Source organism: Lithobates pipiens, unplaced genomic scaffold (genome assembly GCF_037356315.1).
Source record: "Lithobates pipiens isolate NorthernLeopardFrog02 unplaced genomic scaffold, aLitPip1_a1.2 Scaffold_27, whole genome shotgun sequence".
NCBI classification, from domain to species: Eukaryota; Metazoa; Chordata; class Amphibia; order Anura; family Ranidae; genus Lithobates; species Lithobates pipiens.
Genome location: NW_027507788.1, coordinates 20,593,920 through 20,619,820, shown reverse-complemented (window position 1 = coordinate 20,619,820; position 25,901 = coordinate 20,593,920). Strand labels below are relative to the sequence as shown.

Below are 25,901 nucleotides of genomic sequence, written 5' to 3'. Positions count from 1 at the left end.
AAAGAAAAGAAAAGAAAAGGGAAGCAAAAGAAAAGGAAGGAAACAAAAAGAAAATAAAAGGAAAGGAAAGGAAAAGAAAGGAGAGGAAAGGAATGGAAAAGGAGCAGAAAATGGAAAGGAAAGGAAAGGAAGGGAAAGGAAAGGAAAGGAAAGGAAAGGAAAGGAGAAAGCGGGAGGGAAAAGGAAAGAAAAGAAAGGGAGGCAAAAAGAAAAGAAAAGAAAGGAAAGGAAAGGAAAGGAAAGGGGAGAGGAGAGGAAAGGAAAGGAAAGGAAAGGAAAGGAAAGGAGAAAGCGGGAGGGAAAAGGAAAGAAAAGAAAGGGAGGCAAAAAGAAAAGAAAAGAAAGGAAAGGAAAGGAAAGGGGAGAGGAGAGGAAAGGAAAGGAAAGGAAAGGAAAGGAAAGGAAAGGAAAGGAAAGGAAAGGAAAGGAAAGGAGAAAGCGGGAGGGAAAAGGAAAGAAAAGAAAGGGAGGCAAAAAGAAAAGAAAAGAAAGGAAAGGAAAGGAAAGGGGAGAGGAGAGGAAAGGAAAGGAAAGGAAAGGAAAGGAAAGGAAAGGAAAGGAAAGGAAAGGAAAGGAAAAGGAGGGGAAAAGGGAAAAGGAAGGAATGGAAAAGCAAAAGGAAAAGAAAAAGGAAAAGGAAAATGAAAAAGAAAAGGAAAATAAAATAAAGGAGGGGAAAGTGGGGAGGGAAAAGTAAAGAAAAGAAAGGGAAGCAAAAAGAAAAGAAAAGAAAGGAAAGTAAAGGGGAGAGGAGAGGAAAGGAAAAGGAAGAGGATAAGAAAGGAAAGGGGAAAGGAAAGGAGAGGAAAGGAAAGGAAAGGTAAGGAAAGGGAAGGGAAGGGAAGGAAAAGAAAAGAAAGGCAAGAAAAGGAAAGGAAAGGGAAAGGAAACAAAAGGGAAAGGAAAAAAAAGTTGCAGAACTCAAGCAATGATTTCTCCTACAGAGAATAATGTGTGTGTCATAAGTCCATTTTCTTTTTACAAGAATTTATAAACAGAGCAAAAAAAAAAGGAGGAGAGAAAAGAAAAGGAAAAAAGATGTTGCAGAACTCAAGCGATGATATCCATTGAAGTTTGAGAAGTAATATCAGTGCGTGTCACAGGCCGATTTTGATTTTACAAGAATGTATAACTTGTAATTAAAAAAAGAGAACAAAAAAAAGGAGAGGAGAGCAGAGGAGAAGAAAGGAAAGGAAGTTGCAGAACTCAAGCAATGCTGTCTCCGGAAGTTATATAGAAGTAATATAAGCGCGTGTCACAAACCGGTTTTCTTTTTACAAGAAATAACTTGTTATTAAAAAAAAGAGAACAAAAAAAGTTGCTAGCAAAGGGGAAGTACGTACTTTATAACTTAACATACACATGATTATCACTGGGTTAAACCTGAACTCAAGAAAAGTCATAAAAGAAACAAGTGAATGTAGCATTGTAACTGATAGGTGGTTTTCAACGGCATTCCAACTTAAAAGCTGAACTGCAGACATTAAAACTGGAGTTTTAGATATAATTCTTAAAAGATACTTTGTAGCACCAAATGTTTTTGCAAACCCAGTTTTTACATTGTGAAAGTAGCAGTGATGTCATCACTGTGTTGTACATGCCCTGTGCAGAAACAGAGCTGTGGGAGGGGTCCCAGCAGGCTCCACCCACTACAGGCTGGCTGCAGAAAACTACAGGAGGGGGGTGGAGACAAGACCAGTCCCCCTGCACAAGGAGAGAGAGCAGCAGTGAGCGGTCTTTATTACAAGAAGGAAAAGTCCCACACTGAATCACTGCACAGATCTGGAAGAAATACACAAAGCACACAAAGTAGGGATACACATGGCAAATGTATTCAGACAATATTTACTAATACCTGGGTTTATCTTTAAAGTGATACTAAACAATATGATGACCATGTAGTGTATTTTTCATGACATTATTATTATTATTACTACAGGTACTTCTATAGCGCTGTCAACTTACACAATGCTTTACATATACTATACATCCACATCAGTCCCTGTCCTCAAAGAGCTTATAACCTAATATAAATATTTTCTTATCATGTTTTTTCTGCCTCTGCAATCTCTTGAACCTTTCCTTTCCCCCCTTACTTCCATTTGTTTGGAGCAGACAGTATACGTTTGTGGTCGCAGGTACTCATCTCTGCACACTACACATTCCATAGTCGATAGTCCAACTTAAAACGAGCAAGAGAGAGTAGCTATGCTCCGACTATAGAGAACAAACGTAGCCGGTGCCACCTACAGACACAAATTCTTCCACATTAACCACTTGCCGACCGCTATATATCGCACGCCGATATATGTCAGCAAAATGGCAGCAGTGGGCAAATGGGCGTACCTGTATGTCCCCTTTAAGAGCCGGGGATAGTAGGCACGTGTGTGCGCAGACCCGCCGCATACAGCATGTCCGTGCCCGCGGGACCGGCAGACTTAATGTCCGCCAGTCTCCTGGCGATCGTGTCACGGAACCGCAGAACAGGGAAGTGGAAGTGAAATGTAAACAAGGCATTTCCCCCGTTCTGCCTTGTGTCATAACAGAGATCACTGCTTCCTGTCATCAGGAGCGGTGATCGCTGTCATGTGACTTGAAGCCCACCCCACCCCACAGTTAGAATCACTCCCTAGGAAACACTTAACCCCTCCATCGCCCCCTAGTGGTGAACCCCTTCCCTGCCAGTGTAATTTACACAGTAATCAATGCATTTATATAGCACTGATCGCTGTATAAATGACAATGGTCCCAAAATAATGTCAAAATTGTCTGACGTGTCCGCCATAATGTCGCAGTCCCAATAAAAATCGCAGATCGCTGCCATTACTAATAAAAAAATTTTTTTTTTAAATAAAAATGCTATAAAACTATCCCCTAATTTTGTACATGCTATAACTTTTGCGCAAACCAATCAATATACGCTTATTGCGATTTTTATTTTTTTTACCAAAAATGTGGTGTAGAAGAATACATATGGGCCTAAACTGAGGAAAAAATTGTTTATATATATATATATATATATATATTTGTGGGATATTTATTATAACAAAAAGTAAAAAAAAATATTTTTTTCAAAATTGTCGCTCTTTTTTGTTTATAGTGCAAAAAATAAAAAATGCAGAGGTGATCAAATACCACCAAAAGAAAGCTCTATTTATGGGGGAAAAATAGGATGTCAATTTTGTTTGGGTGCCATGTCGCACGACCGCGCAATTGTCTGTCAAAGCGACGCAGTGCCGAATCGCAAAAAATTCTGGTCGGGAAGGGGGTAAAATCTTCCGGGGCTGAAGCGGTTAATCAATACCATTTTCAAAATACCATGACTTCCAATGTTCTGAAGTGTTTAAATAATATAAATAGTTATTTGGGGATAGTGATACATATAGTAACTTTGTTTTAACATAGATTACATTTGTAACCAAACGAACAGAACTAATTGTTATAAGGTTGTGATACGGAATAGATCTGTATGTATCGGTATGACATGAAAATACCGACTGCATTGCAAATATTTTAACAAACTTTGTTGCAGATTCCTGCCTTTTTTTATTCTGAAGAAATAGCCGTTTGTTTCTTTGCATCCATGTGTAAAGGGAATATAATGGAAGATGATTTTGTAATCATCAACCAGCTGCTGCACCTGCAGGGCTCTAATGAGAAAACTGGGAGGGTCTGCATCCCTTTAGACGTGATTTCCTTTTGGAAACATCTCACCAAAAAAAAAAAAAAAAAATGACACTTCGTCCAAAATCGAAATCTTGTATATTGGTGAAGACTTCTGGGAAAATCAGTAAGCCAATCACACAAGCAGGCAGCAACATTTCAACAAAGAAAACAACGCAGCACCTCCAAATATAGAGAATATTACAAAACGTAAAGCACGTGCTATCAACACAGCATTCATAATGTGCAAAAAAATATTCACGATATTAAAAAATGATAATAAAAATAAATCAGTGTGAATAAAAGTCCAATGCAAAAGAATTAAAAAATATGTGATAAAAATCACTGCAAAGAAAGTGTCTTCCACATACATATGAAAATCCTCTCTACCATGAGTGAGCAACAGAAACTAAAATGTATTCGCCGACATTAAAGGTGCCAGAGGAAAGCAACAGTTTGTGTCAACGAGATTCTTCACTTCACTCTATTCTCGCAATGGGGACACCTTGCAGTACCGCTTCTCACCACTGGGGACAGTCAGAAGGTTTGCTTGATACTGTCTGGGTAATAAGCGCTAGCCACACGCAAGCGACCACATATAGTGCAGTATATTTATTAAAAATGATACATTCCTCATAAAAAAAAGTAAAACGCTTCATCCAAATGCCAATAAAACAATTGTCACGGCAAATAAAACAGTGCACTTACAAAGAGAATAATAATATTATTATTTAAGGTACTTATATAGAGCCATCAATTTGCGCAGTGCTTTACATATACATTGTACATTCACATCAGTCCCTATCCTCAAGGAGCGTACGATCTAAAGTCCCTAACTCACATTCATATACTAGGGCCAATTTAGTCAGAAGCCAATTAATCTACCAGCATGTCCAGTTCCAAGCATGAAAGTGGGGGCAAGACGTCAGCGTATAGCTACTGCCCCCAAACGCGTTTCATGCGAATGCACGTCTTCAGGTGATGCTAGTACTAGGAAATAACATTAGACAGAACACCTCCCATATGCCTTATTGCATTTTACAGAAAATCACAGAGCGGCAGATTGAATAGGAAAGGTGATTTTTAATAACACTCAATCACAATCTGTCTTTTGTTGAAATTGTATATGCTATACTGTTTGTTTTTTTTTGTTTTTTTCCCCACAAAAGTGGAGTTACCCTTTAACTACTTGCTGACCAGCCACCGCAGTTGTACGGCTGTGCGAATCACCATCAATGTACGTTGGCCGCATTAAGAAGCTATAGGCGGCGTGCGCGCACGCCCACGGAGCCGATGCGCGTAGCCCGCGGTCGCGATATCCGCTGGCCTCCCACGATCACTCTACAGAGAGCCAGAACCATTCTGTCAGGGAAGTAGAGAGAGATCTGCTATTTCTAGTGATCAGGAACCATCGATCTCTCTCTCTACTCCCTGTTAGTCCCCTCCCCCCCGGTCAGAGACACCTCCCTAGGGAACACAGTTAACCCCTTGATCGCCCCCTAGTGTTAACCCCTTCCCTGCCAGTGACATTTATACAGTAATCAGTGGCTAGTTTTAGCTCTGATAGCTGTATAAATGTCACTGGTCCCAAAAAAGTGTCAAAAGTGTCCGATCTGTCCTCCGCAATGTCGCAGTGCCACTAAAAAAATCACAGATCGCCTCCATTACTAGTAAAAAATAAATAAATAATAAAAATGCCATAAATCTTTTCAAATATTTTATTGAATATAATGCAATAAAAAGAGTCATACAATAGATTTAAAAAATGCCATAAATCTAACCTCCATTCTGTAGACGCTATAACTTTTGCATAAACCAATACGCTTATTGCTTTTTTTTTTTTTTACCAAAAATACGTAGAAGAATACATATCGGCGTAAACTGAGGAAGAACTTTTTTTTTTATAGCAAAAAGTAAAAAATATTGTTTTGTTTTGTTTTTTTGTTTTTTTATGTTTTTTAATTGTCGCTCTTTTTTTTTGTTTATAGCGTAAAAAATAAAAACCGCAGAGGTGATAAAATACCACCAAAAGAAAGCTCTGGTTGTGGGGGGAAAAAAAGGACATAAATGTGTGCATTTAATTGTCAGTTAAAGCGACGCAGTGGCGTATCGCAAAAAAAAAAAAAAAAAATGGCCTGGTCATTAAGGGGATAAATCCGTCCAGTCCTTAAGTGGTTAAAGCGAATACAGTTTTTATACCATGTGCTGTACCTGTTATCTACCACTAGGTGTACCTTACCCCCCCACTCCTGTTGATGTTTATTTACTCCTGTTGCCTCCTACTAAGTTTTATTTTAAGCTTAGAACTCTGGAGGATCTGGGAGTGCTGTGGGTAAGGTAGATTTTATTTCTCTCTTTGACATACGCTATTTTTTTATTATGATAATTATTAAGTGTTGCTATAAGATGTTAGAGATTTCTCATTTTTCTTACATACAAAATATATATATATATATATATATATATATATATATATATATATATATATATATATACCTATATATAATATATACCTATATATATATATATATATATATATATATATATATATATATACCTATATATATATATATATATATATATATATATATATATATATAGATAGATAGATAGATAGATATAGATATATATATATATATATATATACATATATACACATACACACACAGTATATAGCATAGTATTAATCTACTGCATTTGTTAAAGACATTCCCCATCTGAATTCACCTGGACAGATTTCTTTGCCCTCGCTCGGCAAACATCTGGATTTTCCATTCTTTACTGGTCTTAGGAATATCTTTGGTATTCAACACTCGTGTCCGTGGGTACGTGGAGATGACTTAGGGTCAGCTGGAGATCAGTTTATGCTTTGCTTTTATTGCTACGTACCAGATTGCATGTATATACATGATAAACGCATAGCCAAAACATAAGCTTGATAAACCCATGGCAAAGGAAGGGATAAATCCTTCTAAATCTGCTGATACCAATTACAGTTGCCTACCGCGACTGTTTTGTTTACACTTCAACTGTCAGCAATGGTACAAAGCATTAAAAAATTATTACAAGTAATATACTTATTTTTTTTTATATATTTTGAGCTTTTTTTTAATGTGAAACATATAAATAATATGTTAAAGGTGTAAAAATATTAACAAACAAATAAAAAAAAGTTATTATTATTAGTAGTTTATAAAATAGAAGTGGACAAAATAAATCAGCAGGAAAATAATAATTAAATGGAGAGTTAATTAAGGCTGATTAGAGTAAGTTAAGAGTTAATAAGGGGTTAAATAGAGGATCATTTAATTTAAAAAAAACATTTTTTTAACCTGACATGTTGCTTTCTTCTGACATCATCTGCAGATCGAAGTACATCCCTTTGATCTATAGATGAAGAAAAACAGTAAGATACAAAAAGAAACAATATTTATTTTTATCTTTCGGCTGAGCAATGTTGTTGATAAATATTGCCCGGTAGCTTTTTTTTGTGTCAGCTTCAATTGCTGGGAATCCCACTGATAGCTGACTGAGTCATCAGTTGTTAAGGATGCGGCAGCCCTGCACCTTAACAACCAATAATTGACGGCTTTTCTTTTTACATTTCAGCTGTCATTGGGGGAATCCCACTGTCAGCTGAAAGAACCGAGCCTGAAAGTATCGGTTTCAGGTATCGAAGCATAAGCACGAGTACTGATATGTGTGTAATTGCTTAAGGGTCGGTTCACACAGGGGCGACCCGTCAGGCGACTTAGCCGCCTGACAAGTCGTGTCCCGCTCTATGCAATGGAACCGTTCTAATCGGAGCGACTCAAGTCGCTCCGACTTAGAAAAAGGTTCCTGTACGACTTTTGGGGCGACTTGCGTTGACTTCTATACAGAAGTCATTTCACAAGCCGCCGCTAAAGTCGGATCCCGGTCGCCTGAGGCAGTCACGCTGCAGGTCGTGCTGCCTCAGTGTGAACGGGCTCTAAATAGGAAAGGGGTTTTTGGCCCTTTGAGTGAGGCACAAGACACGTGGTAGGAGAAATTGTAAAATTGTTTAGTTGGCATGTAAACAAAGCGTAGAACATGAGTATTTTTATCTATATACACAAGGCAATGGCATACAAAAAAGAAGAATTCATGTATGTACTTGTACACATCTGAAATCACATAGTATCCCATGGAAGTAACTGGTATAAAATGCCAATGCTTATTGAGCAATGGATACAAATGGGTTATAGGATGCAAATAAATCACAGTTGAGGTCAAGCTATGTGTTGGCAACATGATCACATTGATAGACTCGACACGTTTCGTGGCCAGTTACCACTCATTAGGAAAGAACGCATAGTGTATCTGAAAAAAAAGAAAAAAGGTACCAAATAGGAGCTAATGTTTTGCCCAAGTGAGAAAGAAGGTAAGGGCAAGGGGAAACAAGATGTGTATCTCCCTGGATTGCTTACGTATACTGTATATACTCGAGTATAGGCCGACTCGAATATAAGCCAAGGCACCTAATTTTACCACAAAAACTGGGAAAACTTATTGACTCAAGTATAAGCCTAGAGTGGGAAAATGCAGCAGCTACTGGGTAAGCAATGCCCATCCGCAGCCTCACTGTGCCCATCTGCAGCCTCACTGTGCCCATTTGCATCCTCACTGTGCCCATTTGCAGCCTCACTGTGCCCATCTCAGGCGTACCTTTGATTAATAAAACACAGTGTCTTCCACTGTGTTATGCAGTCTGCTCGGCGGCCGTCCATTGTAACAAAGCCCCTCCTCCTCCTCGTCCGTGATAGGCAGAACACTGATTCAGTTTCCCAGCATTGTATCAGTGTTCCTCTATCACGGATGAGGAGAAGATGGGGCTTTGTTACAATGGACAGCGCCGAACAGACTGCATAACACAGCGGGAGACATCCGTTGTTTTAGTAATGAAAGGTACGCCCGCAGATGTGCACAGTAAGGCTGCACCCAAACTCGAGACCCTGACTCAAGTATAAGCCGAGGGGGGGGGGGGTTTTCAGCCTAAAAAATGGGCTGAAAAACTTGGCTTATACTTGAGTATATACGGTAAATAGTTCTAAATAAGCAGCGTTGCAAGTCAAAATTTCCGATACTCGTGCAAATGCTTAATATCGGCACTGATACCAATACCGGAATCGGCGCAACACAAATTTGCATCCCTATATATGATGCTGAGCCTCCATGATTGAAATAGCTTAAATCCAATGAATGAAAGGGGTGGGCTGGGCTGGGCTGGGCGTCTTCCAGCCAGGAAATGAGGCGGGGCTCTATCTGACTTGCTGCAGCTTCTAATGCCGCATACGCACGATCAGAATTCTGGCCACAAAAAGACCGATGAGAGCTTTTCATCGGAAAATGTGACCGCATGTACGCTCCATTGGAATTTAGATGTTCGAATTTCCGCCAGCCAAAAATTGATAGCATGTTCTCAATTTTCCTGACGGAAAAACTTTCTATCAGGAATTTCCGATCGTGTGTATGCAATTCCGACACGCCAAAAATCACGCATGCTCAGATTCAACTACGAGATGGAAGCTATTAGCTACTGGCTATTGAACTTCCTTTTTCTAGTCCTGTCGTACGTGTTGTACGTCACCGCGTTCTAAACGATCGGAATTTGGTGTGACCGTGTGTAGGCAAGACAGCTTGAGCCGAATTCCGTTGGGAAAACCATCAGAGCTTTTTCTGACGAGAATTCCGATCGTGTGTACGCGGCATAACGCATATTGTGAGAAGCTCACAGTGTGCAGTGAAGTCTGAGCAAAGCATTTTCAGTACAGGAGAAGAGCCCGTATAACAGTACAAAGGAAAGTCTAGCGTTCATATACTTAAAAAAAAAGGAAAAAAAAAAACAAAAAACAGATAAAATTGATTCATTTTAACTCTTTGATTCTTTGCAGCTGAGTCTGAGAGCTGATCATTGCTGAGGGAATTACATTTTACTGTATTGGCAGATGTCACTTCTGAGAGGTGACAACATCTGTTATAAATATCAAGTGAGTACATTTATAAATAGCCAGTAAAGGACAACAGTTACAACTTACTACACTGTTGTGGCTGCTTCATATTCTTTTTTTTTTTATTAGCCAATGACCCAATATTGCTACTTTTTATGTTTTATGGACAACAAAGTATTAAAAGGCTGAAGACGGATAATTGGATTTTAACAAGCAAGTATCAAAATGTTATAGATTTTTTTTATTATTATTATTATTGGCGTAATTCAATATTTGTACTAATATCAACACTATGGTACAATCTTGTGGTTTGGTTTAAAGTTAGGGGATAAGTTGAGCTTTGAAATTCTTTACAATTTAGACTGAAAATTGAGACAAATCACTTACCACTATATATGTAAAACCTTTATCCCAAAAAGGAAGGAAAAAACTGCTGTAGCAGCTTAAAAAGCATTACCTGGAGCTTTGCTTCAAATTGTTAGCGTATCCAAATCTGCTAGTACACCTAACCCCCCCGGCCAGAATAACAATGCTGTAGTATGCTGTGCCTCCTGTGCTCCTTTATCCAGAGTGAGGCCAGCTCTTATACAGGAGGTGTGTTGCTGGACAGATCACCAGGTGAGAACAGAGGGGGGGAAAGCCTTAAAAAAAAAAAAAAAAAAAAAAACAATGAATGCAGCCACCACATCTAATGATTGGTAAACTACAACATATTATATTTTTGGATTCTGGTTTAATACAGCTTTATTTAATTTTATAGCCGAAAATGTAACTTTTAACAGTGGCTTTGTCAGAAACCATCAGGCTGAGACAGAAGTACAGTAATGCCTTGTAGACACGGTCGGAAATTCAGACGGAAAAGGCCCGATCAGATGATATTGTCGGAAAATCCGATTGTGTGTGGGCTCTATCGGACTTTTTCCGTTGGAAATTTCTGAAGGAAAAAATTTGAGAGCAGGATCTCAAATTTTCCGACAAAAAAATCCAATCGGACTTTTTCTGATCGTTTGTAGAGATTTCCAATAGGACAAAGTACCACGCATGCTCAGATCAAATTACGAGACCAAAGCTATTGGCTACTAGCCTCAACGTAGTCCCGTCATAACGAACGTCATCACGTTCCGAACGATTGGATTTTCCGACGACTTTGCCCGACCGTGTGTATGCAACACCAGTTTAGGACAAAATCCGTCCTAAAAAAAATGCAACGGATTTTGTGGTCAGAATGTCCGACTGTGTGTACAAGGCATTAAATCACACTTGTTTAATACTAAAAGTAAAAAAGAACAAACGTAGTCAAAACATAGCCAAAGTTCATTAACTGTAACAGATAGTCAGACAAGCCAGAAGTCAGGGATCAATATAGTGGAGCAGCAAGCAGGATCTGGAGCCAGAAGGGATGTCAGCAAAGCAAGTCTTTAAACAGGATCACAGGAGATAATTTCTTGGGATGTTGACCAAGGCAAAGGCAGAGAACCTCTGGACTGGACAGCTTAAGTAGGCAGGACTGACGAGCAGGATATCATCAACAGCTGAGTCACTGTGAAGAGATGGGAGCTGGCAACCAGCTGACAGCCAGCTCAGAGAAGGAAGGGCTGAGCCCAGCCCTGACAGGATGCAAGTTAAAGTTTTCAGGTTTGGTTGAGCTGAACGGTTAAAGAGAAGTATGGGTTTTTTGTTTTTTTTTAAGAATCATACTTAGCTAGTGTGACGATCCAGGGTGATTAGGTTCAAGTGGTGCATGCAGTTTTCCAGAAACGTGCCACTCCAGACTGCGTTTTTAGGGCATGGCAGCCCACTTTTATTTAAAGGTAACGAAAAAGTTCAAACAAACAGTATTCTTCCCTCGCAGGGGGTTCCACCATCACTGTATAATGAAACGATAGCCCCCTGGCTTACTCACTGTCAGCTTCATGCTGCACTGGCCACAGGCTACACCTGCCTGCTTCAGATGTACACACAGACTGTCACCTGCAGTCTTAGACTCCGAGACCTCCTGCCTCTTTCTCCTGGAGCCGTCTCCTACTGGAACCCTCCCAACCTCCTATGCCAACCTTCCTGTCTGCCAGGCGGAGCTGTCTCCAAGTCTGAGCACTGACTTCTCTTCCTGGGACATTTATGAACCCAGCCCACAGGTGTGCAATTAGTATTCCTGCCAAAATCAGGCATACAATGCACATATGCACCTGTGACATGGGGTCGCATCTAGACACTAGGTGGATGCAGCATCGGTCCCCCACCAGCTCTAACAGTGAGAACTGAGCAAACAAACACAGCTGATCGCTCGGTGGTTCTCAAGGCTCCGTGTGCAGAGAGCTGGTGACAGTCAGTCCAGGCATGTGGGCATTTTCCGACTTCATTGTTGTGATCTTGCCCCAGCCTGGACCGGCCCTGTGATGTCAGCCGACAACAGGCTTCAGCTTCTGTCTGCTGAAAATAGGCCACAGGAGCGCAAAATGAACTTCACTCCTGTGGTCCACTCGAGAAGTACAGTCAAGCAAGGTTTGGTTGTACTTCTCCTTTAAGTTAAGGTTGTGACTATACAAACCCAATGAAACCCACGCTGTAAAAATAAAATAATTCTGTATTCTTCTCTAGAAGCCCATATGTTCAAACTCCTCTCCAATTAAAACTTTTAGGAAGTGCTTCTCCCACTGCATCCTATGGTTCCTCCCTTCAAGCTGTTGAGAGGAACCACAGTGTGCGGCGGTAGTAAAAAGGTATCAAAACACACTTGCAGAACAATGGTGTCCCTTCGACCAGGGGAGACACTGGTTAGTAATTTCTGAATAAGCTGGTAAAGTCTACGAAGGTTCTTCAAAAGGTTTCTGCCCTTTTTTTAATGAGTTTCACAGCCATCTTTACTACAGCGTAAACAACTCTAAGCCCTTGTACACAGGGTCGGAGATTCCGACGGAATGTGTCCGATCGGACCGTTTTGTCGGATATTCCGACTGTGTGTGGTCTCCATCGGACTGTTTCCGTCTGAGTATCCGATGGATCAAGTTTTCCAACTTGTTGGTAAAATTTTCCGACAAAATGCTCCGATCGGACATACTCCGATCATGTGTAGAGAATTCCGATCGGACAAAGTGCCACGCATGCTCAGATCAAAGTCCTACACCAAAGCTATTGGCTTCTAGCGTGAACGTAGTCCCGTCGTAATGAAATAACGTCCTCACGTCGGATTTTCTGACAACTTTGTCCGACCGTGTGTATACAACAGTTTCGGACAAAATCCCTCGGACAATATTCAACGGACAAAATCCGACGGATTTGGTTGTCGGAATCTCCGACCGTGTGTACAGGGGCTTATACTAACCTGCAAGTTCAGACAGCTTGCCAGACAGACTAGTCACATGCCACTCTCAAACACAATCAATCACTACTCCTCCCGTCCTCACCATTTCCAACATAAAAATTAAAAGTGCATTAACTTTTTGATGACCCCACGTATAATTAGGGGGTACGGTGGGAGGGATCCTTTCCTCCCATGTTGAATCTGACTTGGTGCACCTGGCTTGTCCCAAGTTGTAGGTCGACTCTCCACAAGTACTAATATCTTTCTGGTAGGTATGGAGCTACATTTTGGGTCTAGTCAGGGCCAGGGCTGGCAGGTGCAAGGAGCTCCTGGTGATGTGTCTTCTGGGGTTGGCTGCCCTGGGGTGTCAGAAAAACACATGGGACTCTATGGAGTTTCACTGGCACTAGGTCACATCACCTATGCTTTCCTTGCATTCAACTCTTCGGCAGACCTTTTGGTTAGCCTGAAACAATATTTATAACAGCCTTTCTAGTGCTAGCGTATCACACTTTCCACTTTTTAGTTGTTGCATGTATTTATCATGGGCCCCTAAACTGCATATGTGATTTGTTTTTTTCCCTCACTGGGATTAAGGGTGCAGGTTTTTTGAGGGCCTGTCATGATTTCGGGTAGAGCCTTCAGGTCTTTTTCCTTACCCCAACTGTGGGGTCTTTCTTGGGAAGAGTGCTCACCGAGTACTTGGTGGACCAGGCTTCGGCCTAGGTAGACCAAGAGTTCCTTGCCTCCGTCAGATTTATTGCACCCCAGGGGGGGTCAGGGATGTAGGCCTTTCTTTTTCTGAGGTCTGAGGTTCCGTACCCTCGTGCACAGCTCTGTAAAAAAAAAAAAAAAATCAGCATGTGGTGGAGTTTGGCAGGTATTTAGCATTTTCATTGACAGCATGGGCATATAGTTGGACCGTGTAGTCTGTAGACAGGGTCAGTTTAAAGGGGTCAGCTAAAAATCTAGAATTAGTGATGGGTTAAAGATAACTTCCAAATTTAGCATTCATGTTTGATGTTTGAATATTCCAAACTACTTTTTTCTTCGAGTAAATGATTGCATCCCAAAAAATGGCGCCGGTTGATTTTCATAAAGCAGCTCCCATTTCACCCAAAAATATCAATTTGCTCCAAATTAGAATTTTTGTAAAGGAGAAACATTTATAAATCTATTGCAAAGACAAAACATGGAAAACATTATATATATATATATATATATATATATATATATATATATATATATATATATATATATATATATATATAGATATATATATATATATATATATATATAGATAGATATATATATATACACACATATTATATATATATATATATATATATATATATATATATATATATATATATAATATATATACAGTGGTGTGAAAAAGTGTTTGCCCCCTTCCTCATTTCCTGTTCCTTTGCATGTTTGTCACACTTAAGTGTTTCGGAACATCAAACCAATTTAAACAATAGTCAAGGACAACACAAGTAAACACAAAATGCAATTTGTAAATGAGGGTGTTTATTATTAAAGGTGAAAAAAAATCCAAACCATCATGGCCCTGTGTGAAAAAGTGATTGCCCCCCTTGTTAAAACATACTATAACGGTTGTCCACACCTGAGTTCAATTTCTCTAGCCACACCCAGGCCTGATTATTGCCACACCTGTTCACAATCAAGGCATCACTTAAATAGGAGCTGCTTGACACAGTAAGGTCCACCAGAAGATCCTTAAAAGCTACACATCATGCCGAGACCCAAAGAAATTCAGGAACAATTGAGAAAGAAAGTAATTGAGATCTATCAGTCTGGAAAGGGTTATAAAGCCATTTCCAAAGCTTTGGGAATCCAGCGAACCACAGTGAGAGCCATTATCCACAAATGGCGAAGACATGGAACAGTGGTGAACCTTCCCAGGAGTGGCCGGCTGCCCAAAATTACCCCAAGAGCGCAGCGACGACTCATCCAAGAGGTCACAAAAGACCCCACAACAACGTCCAAGGAACTGCAGGCCTCACTTGCCTCAGTTAAGGTCAGCGTTCATGCCTCCACCATCAGGAAAAGACTGGGCAAAAATGGCCTGCATGGCAGAGTTCCAAGGAGAAAACCACTGCTGAGCAAAAAGAACATCAAAGCTCGTCTCAATTTCTCCACAACACATCTTGATGATCCCCAAGACTTTTGGGACAACATTCTGTGGACCGATGAGACAAAAGTGGAACTCTTTGGAAGGTGTGTGTCCAAGTATATCTGGCGTAGAAGGAACACTGCATTTCATAAAAAGAACATTATACCAACAGTAAAATATGGTGGTGGTAGTGTGATGGTCTGGGGCTGTTTTGCTGCTTCAGGACCTGGAAGACTTGCCGTGATAAAAGGAACTATGAATTCTGCTGTCTACCAAGAGATCCTGAAGGAGAATGTCCAACCATCTGTTCGTGTACTCAAGCTGAAACGAACTTGGGTTCTGCAGCAGGACAATGATCCTAAACACACCAGCAAGTCCACCACCGAATGGCTGAAGAAAAACAAAATGAAGACTTTGGAGTGGCCTAGCCAAAGTCCTGACCTGAATCCTATTGAGATGTTGTGGTATGACCTTAAAAAGGCCGTTCATGCTCGAAAACCCTCTAATGTAACTGAATCAGGACAATTCTGCAAAGATGAGTGGGCCAAAATTCCTCCAGGACGCTGTAAAAGCCTCATTGCACGTTATCGCAAACGCTTGGTTGCAGTTGTTGCTGCTAAGGGTGGCCCAACCAGTTATTAGGTTTAGTGGGCAATCACTTTTTCACACAGGGCCATGATGGTTTGGATTTTTTTTCACCTTTAATAATAAACACCTTCATTTACAAATTGCATTTTGTGTTTACTTGTGTTGTCCTTGACTATTGTTTAAATTGGTTTGATGTTCCGGAACACTTAAGTGTGAGGCCGCGTACACACGGGCGGACTGTTCGCCCAACTTTGTCCGCTGAACAGTGTTTCAGCGGACAGTCCGCTCGTGTGTAGGCTTGTTCGTCAAACTAAGTTCCGCGCATACTCAGAAAGGATTTACACGCCGAAGGTTGCATTGCAGTGTATAGGACGTCGTTTTCTAGTCCCGTCGTACGTGCCATTCACGTCATCGTGCACGGTTTCAGCGGACTGTTCGTTCATCGTGTGTGGTCAAGTCCGTTCATGCTAATTTTGAGCGGACTGTTTGTCAAACTGTTTGACGAACAAGGTTGGGCGAACAGTCCGCGCGTGTGTACGCGGCCTGACATACATGCAAAGGAACAGGAAATGAGGAAGGGGGCAAACACTTTTTCACACCACTGTATATATATATATATATATATATATATATATATATATATATATTATTTTATTAAAAGCATGCTTTAAAAAAAATAAAATAAATAAAGTTCTGCAAATGAGTTCCCATTAGACAAATAAGGTGTTTTTTGTTATTTTGCAGTGTATATAATAATAAATTTAGATTTTGTTCCAAAATTTAAAAAATTTGCCACATTTGTTTTTTTTCCTTTTCTTACATTTATTTTCTTTTATACCAAATGGAACGGCGTCCGCATGGCATATAACCATTTTTGTAGACACAAACACCAGATCTCCAGTTAGAGCCTCAATACGTCAATGGCTTAATCCATGTTCAAAGTTACATCACAATAAATAGCATAGATACATTAATAACGTGTTCTGTTAATCCACAGATCTTTTGTACTCGGTGTCAAGATGGAATTTGGCTCCGGGATCTGGATATACTTCGTGCTCACTGTGCTGTTTCAGGTTTGGATGGGTAAGCATGTCTTTGTGTTCAAAATTAACTCCAGCCTTACTTTGATTCCCAATAAAGTTTTGTATGGGAAGAGCTGCCCATTAACTCATAGCATCCACTATTAGCATTTTATAATTTGCTTCCTGATTGGCTACTTAAGCGTACTGCATAAAATAGCTCTTTGCGCATAGTTTATACATTGTTGCAAGCCAACATTGTATGGTATGGTATCACTTTTAGGACTTCATTCTTCATCCGACATCCAAGCCCATCTGATGGTCAAGGATATTTTGTGTGGGATGGTATTTAGGTTCTATTTGTCTTGGGGAACTGATGGGCTGCCCAAGATTTAACAGTTTTCACTGGAACACAAGGTGAGGGGAAATCTACAACTCCTAACTGTCCCTCGTTTTGGAACACTACATACACTGCACATATGCCCCCTAGTGGTTAACCCCTTCACTGCCAGTGTCATTTACAGAGGAATTTGTGCATTTGTATAGCACTGATTGCTGTATAAATGACAATGGTCCCAAAAATGTGTCAAAAATGTCTGATGTGTCTGCCATAATGTAGCAATCACGATAAAAATTGCTGATCGCCGCTATTACTAGTATAAAAATAATTATTAATAAAAATGCCATAAAACTATCCCCTATTTTGTCTATAATCTATAACTTATTGCGATTTTTTTACCAAAAATATGTAGAAGAATACGTATTGGCCTAAACTGAGGAAGAAAATCATTTTTTATATATTTTTGGGGATATTTATTGTAGCAAAATGTAAAAAATAATGTGTTTTTTTTTTTCAAAATTGTCGCTCTTTTTTTGCTTATAACGCAAAAAATAAAAACCGCAGTGGTGATCAAATACCACCAAAAGAAATCTCTATTTGTGGGAAAAAAAGGACGTCAATTTTGTTTGGGTGCCACGTCGCAAGACCGCGCAATTGTCAGTTAAAGCGACGCAGTGCCGAATGGCAAAAAGTGCTCTGGTCTTTGGCCTGCAAAATGGTTCGGGGCTTAAGTGGTTAAACAGCCGGCGTATATTGACAGTGGGCGGTCGGAAATTAATAATGCTCTAAAAAATTGGGTATATTTAAAGCCTTTGAGTTTTTGCTGTGCGCAATGTATATTATATATACAGTATATGCATCTTTGAAACACATTTGTCTAGTTTTATTTGTCTTCTCGTTTTGAAATTTTAATCATATATCTATATATGAATGTAATTATATACCGTATTTATCGGCGTATAACACGCGCCGGCGTATAACACGCACCCCAAGTTTAGGAGGGAATTTTGTGGAAAAAACTTTTAGGAGGGAAATTTAAGGAAAAAAAAACTTACATTTAAATGCCCATCAATGCAGCCTTATCAGTGTCCATCTGAAGCCTCATCAGCATCATTTGCAGCCTTGTCATGCAGCCTGTCCTCATTGCAGCCTTGTCATGCAGCCTGTCCTCATTGCAGCCTTGTCATGCAGCCTGTCCTCATTGCAGCCTTGTCATGCAGTCTGTCCTCATTGCAGCCTTGTCATGCAGTCTGTCCTCATTGCAGCCTTGTCATGCAGTCTGTCCTCATTGCAGCCTTGTCATGCAGTCTGTCCTCATTGCAGCCTGGTCATGCAGCTTGTCCGTCTTAGTGCATTGTCCGCTTATGTTTTTAAAAATGGCGCCGCCGAGATGTCTCGTGTATCTCGGAGGCACCCGGAAGTTCTTGGCGGCTTTCGGCCGCTCTCGGACCTTCTCGGCGGCTTTCGGCCGCTCTCGGACCTTCTCGGCGGCTTTGGGCCGCTCTCTGAACTTCTCGGCGGCTCTCGGCTGCTCTCGGAACTTCTCGGCGGCTTTTGGCCGCTCTCGGACCTCGGCAGCTTTTGGCCGCTCTCGGAAGGTCCGAGAGCGGCCGAAAGCCGCCGAGAAGGTCCGAGAGCGGCCGAAAGCCGCCAAGAAGTTCCGAGAGCGGCCGAAAGCCGTGAGAAGGGCTCTGGGCGGCTGAAAGCCGCTCAGAGCCCAAAAAATTGTGCTGAAATCGCGGAGTATCGGCGTATAACACGCACCCGCGATTTTCCCCTGATTTTAAGGGGAAAAAAGTGCGCGTTATACGCTGATAAATACGGTACTTATGTTCCTACTGTGCTCTGAGAGATACGTTTTTAGTATTATTCTCATTTAAGGGCCAAAGGAAGTTTATTGCATGCCTTTGGGGAGGAGCATACATGGGCAAAGCACAGGTTCACTTGAAAACAGTTTTGATCTCTGTCAGTTTGTTGCCTTTTTGTCCAACTTTGAGGAAAATAGACCAGCATTTATCTTTCTCTACTTTCATTACTGTTGAAACCTAGTAGCATTTCCATCAATGCAAATTTTCACATACTACAGAAATACTAAATGAGTTTTGGTAGAGATCCTACGTTTTTTTTGTCACTCATGTGGTTTATCTTTCTCTAGGCAGCCAAGGTGAGACCATTCAAGAAGGGTATTCCTTCCAAGTGGACTCCAATGTCATTGTTGTACAAGAGGGTCTATGTGTGTCCATTCCATGCCAATTTACTGCTAACAACAGGAGGAAGTTCACGAATAGCACTGGCTACTGGAAGATTGATTTGGGAACTGCTGTGGCCTCTAACGATAAGTCCATAGCGGTAACAAAACAAAACTTTCACCTGGAAGGAGACCCAAATGTCGGGGACTGCACGCTGCACATAGCCGATGCCACAAAACAAGATTCCGGGATCTACTTCTTCCGATTCGAAGAGAGCAAAGACAGTCTCAATAAGTTTAATTATATGGCTAACAAAATAACTGTCCAAGTGACAGGTAAGCGTGTTTGTATCCAAAAATGATTTATCACTAATTGTGTCTCAAAACATGCCCATACATAATAAATTATATTATATTATTATTCTACATGCCTCGACCCCAACCCTGTCATAAAAAAAAAACACCTAAAAGCTGTGCCTGTGCAAGAAGATAGTAATTAAAGAGGAAGTAAACCCTGATGAGTTTACTTCCTCTTTTTTTCCCTGCAAAGGTAAAGCATAATGGACTACTATGCATCGCATAGTAGCCCATTATGTGTCACTTACCTGACACAGGAGCCAGCGAAGTTGCCGCTGTCCCCTGTAGTCCGCCGCATCCATCTTGCTGGTGGCATCTCGCAGCTCCGCCGCTGTCATTCGGCGAAGCCGCGATGACGTCACTCCCGCGCATGTGCACGGGAGTCAACAAATGCGGCAGCTCCATTCTTGGAACTGCCGCGCTCAGTGCGCCTACGCGCCGCTGTCTACGGCGCATGCGCCGTAGACAGCGGTGCCCGTTTTCGGGCAAATATCTCCTAAACCATATAGGTTTAGGAGATATTGCTTGGACCTACAGGTAAGCCTTAATCTAGGCTTACCTGTAGCTCAAAGTGGTTTGTAAGGGTTTACAACCACTTTAATTACCTCTCCACCAAACAGCTTTCCATTGAAGATATGTAGCGCAACTGCTAGTGTAGTTCATTACAGTACTGCTGGTTTAACCCCCGTTTCTTCCACCCCACTTAAGTAACAACAGACATGGTTCAACAGTTGAACAAGGAGCATTTATTTAGTTTGCTGCAGCATGTTGTATATTGATGATGCAAGGAAGTATGAGCTGCCTCTTCTTCTTGTCCCATATGAGTAGATAGAAACCTTTCCCTTGGCAAACTGGCCAATGCCCCTCTGAAAGGCATTTTGGTACTAATAAAATGCTGGAAGTCCCAGGCCTCACCTGCCTCTCTCGTCTCCTGCCATTCCTTCCCAGGTCAGTTCAGGAAAGTCCAGGGGCCCCCGGGCTACTCCGTCTGCTTGGCAGCTACTTCCCGGTTCCTGTGCAATGATCCATCCCAGCCGGGATGCTTGGTTTATTTCCCAGTGGTTTCTGGTGTAGGTTGGAAAGTTGAACCATCCAGCGCTGAGGTCTCAACCCTGAGGCCTTCCGGTTAGGTTTCTGCTCTCCAGCCTTTGAGCCTGCTCCTGAGGGTCACATTGTGCAGCCTCTCTGGACTTAGTCTCCTCCCATCTCTCCCAGGAAGCATGTGACCTCAGTATATACGTCTGTTCCGCCCCTGCCCATACAAATTAATGATTGGGCCAGATCCATATACTGTACACTGCCTGCTCTTCAGTCCCTGCCCCGTCTTCTTTCCAGAACATTACCCTGGAGAAGTAAGAGGGGTCTTCCAGGTTGAAGAACAATTTATGATTTATTTGCAACCTCCGCCAAGCTTGGAGGCCAAGACTCCACCACAATTTTTTTTTCATTGCTGTCTTTTTCCATTTTAAGGCTTTTCTTCCACTTCCTTTCTGCTGAAATCATTGTCACAACTCTACCTAAAACTAAAAACACTTTAATCCATTAAGACCCATTATTTGTTGTTTTGTATATGGCCTGTACAGTGTGTTTTTTTTCCAAGGCAGATCTCACACAGAAACCCGAAATCATTGTCTTTGGGGAGATGGTCGCCAAAGAGGAAGTGAGATTGACTTGTTTACTTCCTGGAATCTGCTCACCGCCAATAATAAAATGGTGGAGGGACAACGCAGATGAAGTTTTGGAAAGCACATCTATGTCAATAACCCCGAATTTATGGGACCATGGAATTTCTGTTACCTGTGAGGTGTCCTTACCAAAGGTGGACTCTTCTACTAGACAGACCCTTAACTTGGATGTACAGTGTAAGTAGACCACAGTGTATTTCTTTTTTGGATATGTAACATAAATAGTTATGGACTGTGATACAATTTTATTTTAAGAGCTAGGATTCAACTGATAAAGTATTTTTTTAACAATTTATTTTTTTAAATGATTAATAAAAGTGAAACAGCAAAACCCACACACAGGAGAAATACACAAAAGACACATATTGGAAACAGGGATGGAGGTGAATATAATACAACAGTTTTGTAGAACTATTAAGCAATGAAATGACCACACAGTGTGAGCCAGGGGTTGGCACTGAGTGCTTGAGTCCTAGGCCTCTGGAGCAGGAGGGTGGGGCAGGAGGTGCTTATTAGCCAGACCAGATATATTTAAAAAAAAAGGGGGGGGGGGTAGGGAAAGAGTGGGAAGAGAGGGAAAGGGAAGAGCAAGGTGAGTATAGTTCCCACAGGCTAGAGAACAGGTGAGGTAAGCTGGGTTTACCCAAACTGGTCAAGTGCAGAGTAGAAAGAGCATTAGCCCTTGTACACACGGTTGGACATTCTGACAACCAAATCCGTTGGATTTTGTCCGACGGATTTTGTCCGACGGATTTTGTCTGAAACTGTTGCATACACGCGGTCAGACAAAGCTGTCGGAAAAATCCGATTGTACATAACTTGATGATGTTATTTCGTTAGAGCGGGACTACGTTCAGGCTAGTAGCCAATAGCTTTGGTCTAGGAATTTGATCTGAGCATGTGTGGCACTTTGCCCGTCGGAGTAGGCTACACATGATTGGAGTATGTCCGATCGGAGCATTTTGTCAGAAAATTTTACCGGCAAGTTGGAAAAGTTGGTCCGTCGGATATTCCGACGGAAACAGTCCAATGGAGACCACACACAGTCGGAATATCCAACAAAAAGGTCCAATAGGACACATTCCGTCGGAATCTCCGACCGTGTGTACAAGGGCTAAGACCACCACGGAGCCCATACCTTGAAAAACCAAGAGTGGGAATCATGGAGGATGCTGGTCATCTTTTCATTGACCATTAGTGTGGTCAAGATGTTCTTCACCTCTACAAATGGAACAGTGTTTTTTTTTGTTTCAGGCCTCAGCTATTGCACATTTAGCATGTATGAATAGGAAAGTTGATATCTTCTGTTGATAAGAAAATAGACCAGGGATTTGGCAGTGTAGATGAGCAAGCCTACCAGAGAATGTACTTTTTCAACCACATTTCTGTACTGTGAGGCTCAGACCTCAGAAGAGACCTTGCATACTTTCCCATTCTAATGCTGATTATCTGTGGGGATCATGCAATAAAGCTATTAGGAATTTTGACAATTGACATCAATGTAGACTCAAGGACGTACACTTCTAGGGAACTATCCTTATAGTAGAAAGGCACTGGAGGGTACATTTGGTCTTCAAAAGACATTGTCACAGCCAAAAACTAGAGATGAGTGAAGTTTTAAAAGGTTTGACCAGTTGTGGTTTGACTGAAGTATTGGAAAATTTGCGAACCTCCAAAATTAGGAATTAAAAAAAAAACTGGAAAACCCAATACATCCAAGTACCAAAAACATGTGTATTAGCCCCTGTACACATGGTCAGACATTCCGACAATATAATCCGATCGGACCTTTTCCGTCGGAATTTCCGACCGTGTGTACAGGACATGACAGACCAATAAAACTGTGCAGGATGGTTTAGGTAGCTCCTGGCATCCTTGCCTGAAAAGGCCAATGGCAACTTGAGCCACTTGGTTTAAAAAGCGTACCAGTGATACTAAGATAGAAGGGTGGGACCTGGTGGCACTAAAGGGCAAGATAAGGATGATTAGACAACCATATATAAGATATAAGCAGATACAAGACAGAAATAACCTCTGAAGTAGTCTCTGGTCACTCTCTCCCATTGACCTTTTGACATTCTGTGCTGCAAAAAAATAAAATAAAACACAGATTTTTGAATCTGTAAAATTTGGTGTGAATTTAACTTAATATGAAATTGTAATCTTAGTTGATCCCCACTGCACTGACACCAGATCCCCTTTCTGATGAATATGGAAACTCACAGTACAGCACACACAGCAGTGGCCTAATGGTAATGGTCACCAGCACAAAACAACAAAAAAAAATATAATACATTTACTACAAATAGTAAAATAATATAAATAATATAACCTAATATAAATAATACCACTATAAATAATATAATAAAATAATAATATACATAATAATTTTACTTGTTGAAACCATCCAAAAACCACAGCTATTACATTTGGAATATGACACTACTAATATCTTGAAATATAAAACTTTTTTTTTTTTTTTTTACTGAGCATACAGCGGTACCAGATGTATCAAAACCTGCACATATCTGGGGTCCCGTACTCAGAATAAATAGGAAAAAATGTATTTAGTGAGTGAAAATAAAGTTGAATTTTTTTTTATTATATTATGCAAAAAAAAAGAAAAATAACAATAATATAGTGATAATTGAAAAAAAAATATTAATTATACACAAAGAGTTATGGATTAACCCTTTAAAGCCCACATTTTTCAATGAGTTAGCGTGACTCAAAATGTGTTCTACCAAATGGTGGAGCAGAACGTCAAAGGGTTAAAGAGACCAAAGCTTACTTTTTTTTAGCATTGCTGTCTGTTTCTTTGCTATGTTATACAAAAAAAAAAAAAAAAAAAAAAATATATATATATATATATATATATATATATATATATATATATATATATATATATATATATATATATATATATATAAAATTTTATTTTTAATTTTTTCCGCACAGCACCACCAAAACTTTATAACTGGGTCTGCTCACAAATGTTTTCATGGCCCCAAAACTTAAAAGGGTTAGCCAGGTTCTGTAGATAAAACCTTTGTTTTGCGTAAATATAGAATATGACAGCTTTTGTTTGATTTCTCAGCATTCAGTCCAGCATTAGATCCATTTGCCAGCATGTTCAGAACTCTATACCAGATTCTAATCTTAGTATACACTCATCTGCGTGTTGTTGCCAAACAGCCGTGTCTTAGGCACTGAGCCAATGCCCGGCACATCTGTTATTGTCAATTACGAAGCACATTCTACGTGGTTCTATTATTGCCTTGTGCTATATGCGTGTGCTTTATCACTGTAGATTATATTGTGCACAATAAAAATAATAACATAAAAACTGGTGCGGAGAAAGTACATGTCAGAACTGCCTGTAGAAAACAACAACTTCGAAATGTTTACTCCTACAGATTTGAGAATAAAGTCAAATTCGGATTGGTTGTATATTATCTGGAAGAAAAGTTACACAAAATTTTAAATTTCAGGAACGGGATCAGCTTTATTAAAGCTTTATTAAACAGATGGAAAGGAAACCTTAACAAGCCCTACACATGCCTATTGATATCATGAATTTACCTCCTGCCAAGGAGTAAGTATACCTCCTGATTTTGATTTACGAGGACTATACCAAAAGTGATGCAAAAGTAGGGAAAACTTTTTAGTACCTTACAAGTATATAGGTCATTCAAATTTTACATGTTGGTAGAGTAACTCTTCCTCTATATAAACTCTACATATCACAAGTGATGCATTTGAGCTCTCATTGAACCCAACTCTTGAATACCCTTTTGAAAAAAATGCAAGTGTGTACTGTTGTAACCTTTTCTTCACAGCCACTTTCACCTCATCTATGTCATCAAATTGTTGTCCAAAAGACAGTCCTTCATTAGACCAAACAAGCAGAAGTCAGAGGATGAGGATACATCTGTGCTGTACTGTGGATGGGGGATCAACCACCAGCCAACTTTGCCAATCGCCTGATTTGTTGCCAAAATGTGTATGGACGAGCATTGCCATGGTGAATGTGGATCGTTTTCAGATTCATGTTTGGTCTCTTCCTCCTATTGGCTTTTCTAAGCTTCTTAAGTGTCTCAATGTATCGATTGCTGGTGGTATGGCCATGTTCAATAAAAACAAGGAGAAGGATGCCTTTGTCATCCCAAAAAAACAGTTGCATGACTTTCTGTGCTGCTGGCTCTTGAACTTCTTAGGTGTTTGGGAGGAGGCGTGATACCAGATTGGTGATGTCTCACTGCGTATCCTGTCTTGAATTAATTTTGTTTCCTCTTCTTTAAATGTCTTCATTAGAGATGAGCTTGGTGTTCGAGTCGAACGCATGTTCGATTCGAACACCGGCTGTTCGCCCATTCGGCGAAGCCAGAACTCTGTGGGCTGTTCGTGCCAAATTTGTGTGGCGCTCACGACCCACAATGCACGCAGTGCATTGCTGGCTCATGATTGGCCAAGCATGCACTGTGACCCCGCATGCTTGGCCAATCACATCGCTGGCAGAGAGGAGAGAAATGATTGGCCACAGGCAGGATGCCTGTGGCCAATTATAGCTCAGGCTGTGTAGTACACGCCCCACACTATATAAGGCCGCCAGCGCGGCGGCCTTGTGTAGTGTTCCGGCGCCTGCAGGAGT

At 40.7% G+C, this 25,901-nt stretch overlaps 1 protein-coding gene across 1 annotated transcript in view; it reads left to right on the top strand.

Moving 5' to 3' along the window:
* The first annotated feature begins 5,962 nt into the window (after positions 1-5,962).
* LOC143933636 (sialic acid-binding Ig-like lectin 8) overlaps positions 5,963-25,901 on the top strand; it is a 50,305-nt gene continuing 30,366 nt past the window's right edge. The window contains exons 1-4 of the mRNA XM_077456588.1: positions 5,963-5,995; positions 16,659-16,744; positions 19,176-19,544; positions 21,170-21,427. Coding sequence (XP_077312714.1) covers positions 16,681-16,744; positions 19,176-19,544; positions 21,170-21,427 — 691 coding nt within the window. The 5' untranslated portion in view covers positions 5,963-5,995; positions 16,659-16,680. The remainder of the gene's footprint in view (positions 5,996-16,658; positions 16,745-19,175; positions 19,545-21,169; positions 21,428-25,901) is intronic.